The sequence below is a fragment of the Meleagris gallopavo genome, chromosome 16 (assembly GCF_000146605.3).
Source record: "Meleagris gallopavo isolate NT-WF06-2002-E0010 breed Aviagen turkey brand Nicholas breeding stock chromosome 16, Turkey_5.1, whole genome shotgun sequence".
NCBI classification, from domain to species: Eukaryota; Metazoa; Chordata; class Aves; order Galliformes; family Phasianidae; genus Meleagris; species Meleagris gallopavo.
In genome coordinates, this window is record NC_015026.2 from 405174 (window position 1) to 414220 (window position 9047).

The following is a 9047-nucleotide window of genomic DNA, read 5'->3' on the forward strand; positions in this document are numbered from 1 at the left end:
ACACCTGGCAGGACAGGGACTCGCAGCGAGTGACCCGAGGTGCAGGTTCTACTCCCTCTCTTTGCTTTCACTTGAATGCTTCTGCTGGGAGGCACCTTTGTGCATGGCCAGAGCAGAACGCCCTCGTTCTAGGAATATAGCGAAGCCTCTTGCCTCAGGGAAATGTTTATTTGGTGGAAATTCTGTGGGATTTTTGTTTTTTTTCTTTCTTTCTTTACATGCTATAATGAATGAGTGAATGGTACGGAGCAGAGCTGCAGCAAGGCAGAACCACGCGGAGGCCTGACAGCTGATGGGGAGCCAGGGCTCTGGCCTCTGCCTCGATGAGGCAACGTGCAGCACTTCTGTGACAGCGTGGGGCAGTGAGGCTCCCATAGCACTTACTTTATAGGGCAGTTCCTTTTGGATGTAAGAGCTGCGGTTTACTATTATATTTTTGTTGTGTGATGGGACTGTCTTGCTGAAGATGATGGGGGTGGTATGAAAACTGTTAATCTTGTACAGAATAACTGAATAAATTGTTTCGTTTCCAAAATGCTTTTTTTTCCATCTTCTTCCCTCTAGTTTTCACCATTTTGCTTTCATGAATTTGTTTTAGCTTGGTGATCATCTCCTGACCATCTATTTCTCGAGTGACTAATTAATTAATTAATTGCCTTCTAACTAAAATCTCTTACTTTGTAAGTGCACTACGGCTCCGAAGCCATTGTGATGGTAGAATTGTTTATGCTTTCATATTCAATGCTTTTGAATCATAGAACGGTTTGAGTTGGAAGGACTGGATATCTGCTGGAGCAATGGCATGATCCTGTGTGATCCATTCATTTACAAAGGTAAAATAATTGCACTGATCTCCAAAGCCAAGATGGATGGTCAGTGAATGCTCACTGCTGCTTTTGTTGATGGCAGAGTTTGCTGGGGCTCAGCTATTGAGCTTACTGGAAGGAGAGGCATCGCATGAAGAATACGGGCTGACTGGGGCAGAGCTGGATGTGAGTATGGTTAAAAGGCAGCACTGCTCTGCTGGAGCTTTTGCTGCATCAGTTGGTGAAGTAATGTGAAAAAGATCCGGGGGTTTAAATTTTGATTGTCTTGTGTGCCTAGAATCTGGTAGGGAGATATAAAGGGGGGAGGCTCCTTGCCCTGGTAAAGCAGAAACTCTGGTAAAGGGAATGATTCATTGTGCTCTAGAAGGCTCTGGTACCATCCCAGCATAAATCCCTCTCTTCCTGTAGCTGCAGTCTCACTTGGTGGTGCAGTTCCCTCCCATCTAATGCTGCTAATTAGTCCCAGCTAATGCTGGGTCTGGTCAAAGGAACGGTCCTATTTATTAATTTATTTTTAACATTGACTCTGAACTGGCATCTTCCTGTAAATCCAAGGATCAAGAGACCACCGTCAGCAATAAAGGAAAACAAACATCTGATTGGAACCACTGCATGTTTTTATTTCATACTATAAATAGCATTCCCCTCTATTTCCCCTTCCCATACACAAGTAAGTGAGACGTGTAGCTGCATGTAACTCTATTTGATAAGATACCAGCACAAATGGCTCTCAACCACGAGGTAAGCTAACTGTGTTTTGAAGGCACTCTGCGTTTGGTTACAGTTGCATGCTTTACACCAGCATCTTGTGTTCGGCACTGCTGCCGGCTCTTCACGTACTTCTTGGTGAACTCTATGGTATAGGAATGCTCCTCCTGGATCTAGGGCTGACACCATCAAATTGCTGTGCTTCATTTCGCTCTTGCCCAGCAGCATCGGCACGCCGGTGAGCAAAAAGGTCTGGCGTCAATGTGATGACACCAAAGTGAGGTGTACATCACGCCTTTTGCTTACAGAGCCGTTCTTTTCCGAGGATTATCCCATCATTTGGTTGTCCACGGTTAAACTGTGTGGCTTACCAACATGGAGCTGACGTACCCAGCTCTCGCTGGTCAGCCCAGAATCGTTTTGACCTTCAGTCTCTCTAACATCTGTGCTTTATTTTTTTTTCTGCCTTTGTGGCTATATGTTGAAGAAACTGCAGGTTTGGCTGAGTCTTTTGGACTTCAGGTACTTCACTTGTTTTCGGCTCGTCGTCTTGTTTGTCGAGTGGTTGGGTAGGGCTGAAGAGGGAGAGAAGGTTTGGTTGTAGCCTTGACAAATGTGTTTCCACTACTGGCGGTGCTTTTCCGCAGCGTATGACAGCAAGCAGTGCGGCTTCATAGCGCGGCTGGGCAGAGGCTCTAGCATTTCGGAAGATGCAAAGGAGGGCGAGGATTTGCAGTGATCTGGTAGTCTTAACAAGTGGCGCAGCTCTGACTTGCTGCCTCTTAAGAGAAGGTTCTAAAGCGGAGCGAGCACTGGGTAATCACTTCCAGACACCAAGACCGCCAGCTCCTGAATGGACATCTGCTTGTTGAGGTAACTGTTGTACTGGGTCGTGCTTAGTCTGCCGCTCTTCAGGGCATTTTCGATTGAGAACTCTCTGCCTGATTTCCTGTCGAGGATCACGGATGATTCCCCATTGGGCCCCTTGATCGAGATCTCTTCCCAGTCGCATTCCTGACTCTTCAGCTTGACGAAGAGGCTCCATTCGATGAGGCCGAGCACGTGAGCTTCCTCTGGAGACATCTCCTTGCCTGTGTCCGGATCGATGACCACAATGGAGCGCCTCAGGTGGTTCTCTCTTTGCTCCCTCTTGATTGCCACCGTCTTGAGGCGGTTCTGGAGCTGCTCGATCTCTGCATCTTTTTCTCTAGACAACTGCTTCAGATCATCTAACTCTCTTTCCAGAGCTTGGAATCTGGAGTCTAAGTTTGGTCCACTGTCTGCGTGGGTCATGTTTCTCAAATCCCGAGCTTCTGTTGCTGTGAGTTCAATCTCTGACTGCAGCCTCCTTGTTTCCATCAGCAGGTTCTGTTTTTCAAGGTGTAATTTGTGGTTTTCTTCTCTTAGTAAGTCTAGTTCCTTCGATGACTTAGAGTTGTTGAATTCCACCTCGGACAGCCTGGTTTCAAGTCTATTGATATCTGCATCTAGCTCCCTCTTACGCCTGCTCTCCTCCTCCAGGTTGCTCTTCAGCTTCTGAATCTCATACTCTGTGTCTCCTTTGTCCACTTGGACGCTCTCTGAAAAGACAACTTTCTCTTTGACCTCCATTTTCTCCAACGAAAGAAGCTTCTTTCTCAAGGCTTCCAGTTCAGTTTGCAAGACTTGTCTCCGGTGTTTTTCTTCTTCCAGCTCCAGCCTGAGGAGGGAGTGCTCCTTCTCTTGCTGGGGATCTTGCTGGAGGATCACTTTCTGTTTCACTGTTACTCGTTCTGTCGTTTCCCTCTCTTGTTCTTCTAACTCATTCAACCTAATCCTCAGCCTCTGCACTTCCAGTTCCGCCTCTCTGCGGGCCTGTCTCTCCTTCTCCAATTCTTCCAGTTGTCGCTCCAGCTCAGACCGCCTCCTCTGCAGCTTGCGCAGTTCTTCGCGGAGGGAATCTATTTGTTTCAGCTCACTCTCAATGCTCTGCGAGAAGGAGTTCACTTCAGCTTTCAAGGCAGGATCTTGCTCGTACTTCACTACTTCCTGCTGGACCACTTTCTCCTTCACCTGGGAAAGTTCCTCCTCTTTCTGTCTTACTTTCTCTTCTTGGAGGAGCCGTTCTCTCTCCAGGTCAACGTGCTTCATTTGTTCCTCTGCCAGCTGCACTCTCAGAGATTCCACCTCCTCTCTTGTCTTAGGGTCTTCCCGGAACTGCAGAATTTCTTGAACAACTTCCTTCGTGTGCACTTGAGGTTTGGTATCTTTCAAAGCTTGTATCTCTTGTTTCAGCTGGTAGATCTCAAGGTCAGCTCTTTCAATGGCTCCCGTCCTCTCTATGATTTCCTCACGGAGCCGCTGTAGCTCCTTTTCAGTTTCTGGATCATTCTTGTACTTAATGACCTCCTTAATGACTTCTTTGACTTCTACCAGCGGCTCTCTATTCCTCAGAGCAGCCAGTTCATTCTGACAGCTCTTCAGCTGTTCGTCACCACCCCGGTATCTCCTCTCCTGCTCTACCAGCTCCAACCGAAGGTTGGCAACTTCATTTTCAGCCTTAGGATCCGGCCGCACGATCTCCCTCACCTTCTCCTGGACAACCACCTTGGCGTTCTCTTCCTCCAGCAGCTGGATCTTCCTGAGCAGCTCGGCCTTCTCCCTCTCATTGGAACGCCCCCTGGATTTCTCATCCTCGTACTGGCGCCGGAGCTCATTCACCTCCCTCTCGATGGCCACATCTTTCTCCACCTTCAGTACCTCCTTGACAGTAATTTTGCCCTCAGCGATGGCCCTTTCCTTCTCGAGACGTTTGAGCTTCTCCTGGAGGAAGCTGAGCTCTTCCTCGTATTTCTGCCTCAGGGCACTCTCCCTCTGCTTGTTCTCTTGCAACATCCGGAATTCCATCTCCAGCTGGGGATCGTTCTGCAGCTTCAGCACCTCCTTCTCTGTTACCTTCTCCTGCTCTTTGTTCTTCTCGCTGGACAGCACAGCGATTTGTTGGCGTAAAAGAATGACCTCGTTTTCCCTCGTTCCTTCCTGCCTCCTGAGCTCTTCCAGTTCTTCTTTGAGCCTCAAGATTTCTTCAGCTTGAGCCTTATCTTGCTCGATACGCAGCACCTCTTTCACTATATACTCCTGCCCTCCTTCCTTCTTCTCATGCTCCAAAACGCGCAGCCTGATTTTAAGGGCCTCCAGCTCATCCTGCAGCACCTGGTTCTTGCGCTGCTCTTCTGCCAGGCTTTGCTGCAGTTTGTGGAAGCTCTCCTCCAGCTGCGGGTCCGGCACTTTCTTCACCAATTCCTTCTTAACTACGGTTTCTTGGGGCTTCTGGTTTTGCAGTTGGACAATGTTGTTCTGGATGGCTTGGATCTCAGCTTCTAGCTGTTGCCGACGCTGAGTCTCATCCTCAAGCTCTTTCTTCAACTTCCAGACTTCTTCCACAGGCCTTACAGATTTTTTGGTTTGGATGAAGTCTTGTGTCACCTGAACCTCGGGCTGCTGTTGTTGAAAAAGAGCGTGTAGTTAAGCACCAAGTAAGCTCATTTGCTTATTTTATTTTCCATTCACTCCTGTGACAGTACTAGAGGAGGATGCTGATCTGGGTTAATGGAGGCTGCCTATTGCAAATGCTCAACAGGGCTGATTTGCAGATAGGCTTTTCTTGAACTGCTCTGTGGATTTCTGGCCTGGAAATCGCTCTCAGTGATACCCGTTGCTGTCCCAAAAAAGCTTTAAGCTCAGAGAGATGCACATTCTGGTATGGGCAAGGCATAAAGAAAGTGTTAAAAATGAAACAGTGCTTCCAAGGATGAGTGGAAAACGTGGAGAGCTTGTGCCTGATCCCAGGCAGACTTCTTCATTGAGGTGTCTGCTGACTGATGGGTTTAGGGGTATGAAATGCTAGCTAGATTTGTTTCCAGTTCAGCTTGTAATAGCAAAGGCACATGCGTGTGTGTGATTCTCATAAATATTCTCTCAGAGTCATGCTGCCACAGCCTGTTGCAGCTGTGTCAAGCTGCCCACCTGCAGCATGCAGAGATCTAAGCCAAGATCTTGAGCTTGCAGTGAGCTGACCCTCAGGAGCCACAGCCAAGCCCTGAACCTCTGTGTGTGGGGGATGACTTACCTGCCGCAGGAGGCTCTGAGCAAATTCCAGGTTCTGCAGCCTCTGCCTATTCACAGCATTCACTTCGGTGAACTTGGCTGCCAGAATGGCTTCCTAGGAGACAAAAAGTGTTCAGCAAAAGTGGTGGGACCAAGGATCATCCCTGGTCTTGACCAGGGTCAAGACTTCCTGAAGAGAAGGAGTGCCCTCGAGAGGTAACCCTGAGTGCTTTTCTTAAACCTTCCTACAAGAGCAAGCAGACTGGCTTCAAGGCAGGGAAAGTGGGTTTGGGGCATGTGTAATCTCACCTCTTTGAATTGGATTCTTCCTACTCAAGACTTGCAAAAAGAGATACAACTGAGGCAGAGACACGTGGGCACTTTGCCTAACTCGATATGCAGGATGAATTTGAGGACGGAAGCAAACAGAGCCTGTGCAAACAAGTGGCTGGTGGCCTGCTCTCCATAAGCACTTCTATCAGGGATGCTGTCTCTGGCAGTGAAATGACTCCGAGAGAAGAAATGTTTTCAAGATCTTGGTTTGTATTTTCTTTCCCTTTTCCCCTTTGAGAAAGAAGTGGTAACTCCAGTGTTTTCTCTCACTCTTTCTGGCCATCTAAGCCCCAAGAATGGGTGGTTTCAGAATGATGGCCATCCTTCCTTGTTCTTCTGCCCTCCCTTGCAGCCCGCTCTGGGGTTGAGGCTGCTGACCATGAAACGCTTGTTTGCATAATCCCTGTTGGTCCCACAGGCTGTGAGCTGCTTTAGCCTCTGTAGGGCACTGCTTGCTTACCTCCTCTTTCACTTTTGCGGCTGGAGATTGCAGCCTGGGTTTCTTGCTAATGTACCCATTGCGTCCATTCTCGAGGTCGAGGATGGACCGTAACTTCTCAGCTTCCAGCTCGTAGTCCTGTGGGAAGAAGTTCCCAGGAGGAAAGGGTGAGATTCCTGGTCACCCTCCCAGGCTCCATCTCTCCTGACTTCTTCCCTTGGCCATGTTTTGGGCAAGCTGGTGAGACCTGTAGGTCACCCTGCAGGCTCTTGAGCAGGTTCTGCCTGTCCTACAGCCTGGTGACCACAGCAGACTTGCCAGTCACCTCACCAATACCGGCCATGGAGTGGACACCTCCTTTCCCAAGCAGGAAATCCTGGCTAACGGCCATGTGATATCCATGCTGGAGCAGACATCACCTGAGTTCAGCTCCTCAGCTGTTTGAGCAAGGGCACTAGGCTTCCTGAGCCTTCAATAGACAGCTCTCAGTAGGATGTGAAGAGTTCTCTTACTGGCAGAATTGCAGCCCTTACCTTTACTGCCTGCTGATACTGCTGAGCTGTGGCAGAGACCTTTTGTACCTCCTGTTCTTTGCTTGCGATGTCACCAAGGAGCGCCTGGGACAAACAAAGATGCAGTCAAAGGGAATGCAGTAGCCCAAAGACTTCATTCGCTCTTTGGGAGGGTTGCCACTGGAGTTACAACACTGAGAATTGCAACCTCCTAGCACTGCCCTGTTATTTACAAACACATCACAAGTAAGAGTGAGGGACCTCGTAGTGTGAAAGTAAAGCTAAGCCTGTATGTTTTCCCATTTTATGTGCAGGAGCTGTTTGACTCCACTCATATCTCTTAGTGGTTCTTTCCCCCCCTCCCTCCCCCCAAGCAGCCCAGGGCTCTCAGAAAGAATTACCGTTTGGTTTTTCAGCTTCACTTCCACTTGCTGGATGTTGTCTGTCTCCTGCGGCTCGTAGTTGGGTATGTTGCAAAGGAACTGGTTGATCTTGTCATAGTTTGTGCGGTAGTTGGAATAGGCACTCTTTGCTTTCTGCAGGGTCTGTGTTCTGTAGGGGAAATGGACTCAATGTCAGCACATTCTCAATTGTTGTCTTCTGCAAACACCTCTTCATCGGTCCCTGCTTCCCCTTCCCTGTTGCCCAAAGACATGGAATTGAGCTGGAGTTGTTCTCCATCCCCCTCCCTGCAGGTTCAGTGCCACCTGGTTGGTATGAAAGCAAGCAGAAATTGCAGGAGAACTGAGTCACAGGGAAACTGCAGGGAGAATGTGGAGGATGCTGAATGCTGGGTGTAAGCCTGCAGTGGGATAAGAAAGCACAGGATGTGCTGTGATCCAGGCAGAGGCAGATGTGGGTGGATGACAGCTCATGCTCTTATCTCACCTACCGCCGGTGCAGGCAGTCTTGCCAAAGTCCCCGTCTCTGTAGCAAGAACACTTAATCCCAGAGGCTGTCCAGACCTACCCAGCCAGCACGTGCCAGGAACATCTATTGCTTCTTCCTTGGCACTGCCTGGAAGCCATTCTGCAACTGCCCATTCCTAGACAGCATTATGCTGCTTCTGATTTCAGAATGACTCCTCCTTGCTGTAAATATCCCAGGCTGGTCCAATTCCAGCTAGGTGCTGTCCTAGGGCCTCACCTGTGGTCAATTTGCTTGCTGAGGTTGTTGAAGCGCTGGTTGAGCTTGTAGAGCTCGGCTTCCTGCCGCTCAATGTCAGGGCAGTGCTCCTGGAACTTGCTGGCCAGGGTGTTGGAGCAGGTCTTTGTCCTCAGCAAGTTCTGCTCTGCCTCATTGAGCAAGAACCTTTTGGATTGGAGCTCAGAGCCCATGGCCTGTGGAAAAAGGAGAGAGAGATTCTTCAGGGCTGCACACATGCCAGGCTTTTGTCACTGGTCCCCATCTACTGTGCTGGTGTTACTGAGGACAGGCTGAGTTCTGGAGGAAAGCAAGTTGGAGCTGAACTGAAAGCAGGCACAGTTAATGTGGGGTCCCAGCTGGGGCAGTCATCCCTTTACCACCAATTCAAGTTTGGGGCTTGGGCAGCAACTGCCACAGCTTTTGGGAAACAGGTCTGTACGTGAAGCACGTCAATAGGGTAGAAAACTGGCTGCAGGAAACACTCACCAGCAGCTCTTCTTTCTTACGGTCTATCACCCGCAAGTCCTCCGGTACGGTGTCGTCTGTGACCAGTTTGTTCTCGTATGTGGACAGCAGGTCTCGGCCTTGCTGGAGACTCTTCTCGAGGTGCGTGGCCACCTCAACTCTGTATGGATGCGAGGGGAAAGGTGTTGAATCACAGAACCATTAAGGTTAGAAAAGGTCTCTAAGATCATCGAGTCCAACCATCAACCCATCACCACCAAGCCAGTCTGCTGGACCTGACTTTCTGCTGGGCTTGAGCCATGACTTACTTCTCCTGGGCAGCACTGAGCAGCTGAACCACACGGTCATACTTCTTGTTGGTGTTCTCCACTTTGTTCTTCACCAACGTAGCACTGCCAGTGTTGGGCACGGACTCAATGAAGGCCTCGCAGTCCTGGACCTTCCTCATTTTCTCTGGTTCGATGCGACGGACTTCATTGGTTATGTTCTGTGGTAGGAAAAAACCTTTGTAGCAACTGAACCTTGTGGCTA

At 49.3% G+C, this 9047-nt stretch overlaps 1 protein-coding gene across 1 annotated transcript; it reads right to left on the reverse strand.

Annotated features, from left to right (window-relative positions):
• Window positions 1-1426: 1426 nt before the first annotated feature.
• On the reverse strand, window positions 1427-9000 carry PPL (periplakin; the record flags this gene model as incomplete). The annotated part of the gene is made up of 8 exons (XM_010719323.2): window positions 1427-5015; window positions 5644-5736; window positions 6415-6531; window positions 6927-7010; window positions 7307-7457; window positions 8052-8245; window positions 8538-8676; window positions 8825-9000. Coding segments are annotated over 8 exons (3639 nt in total), but the record flags the coding sequence as incomplete, so codon positions are not given.
• Window positions 9001-9047: the final 47 nt, after the last annotated feature.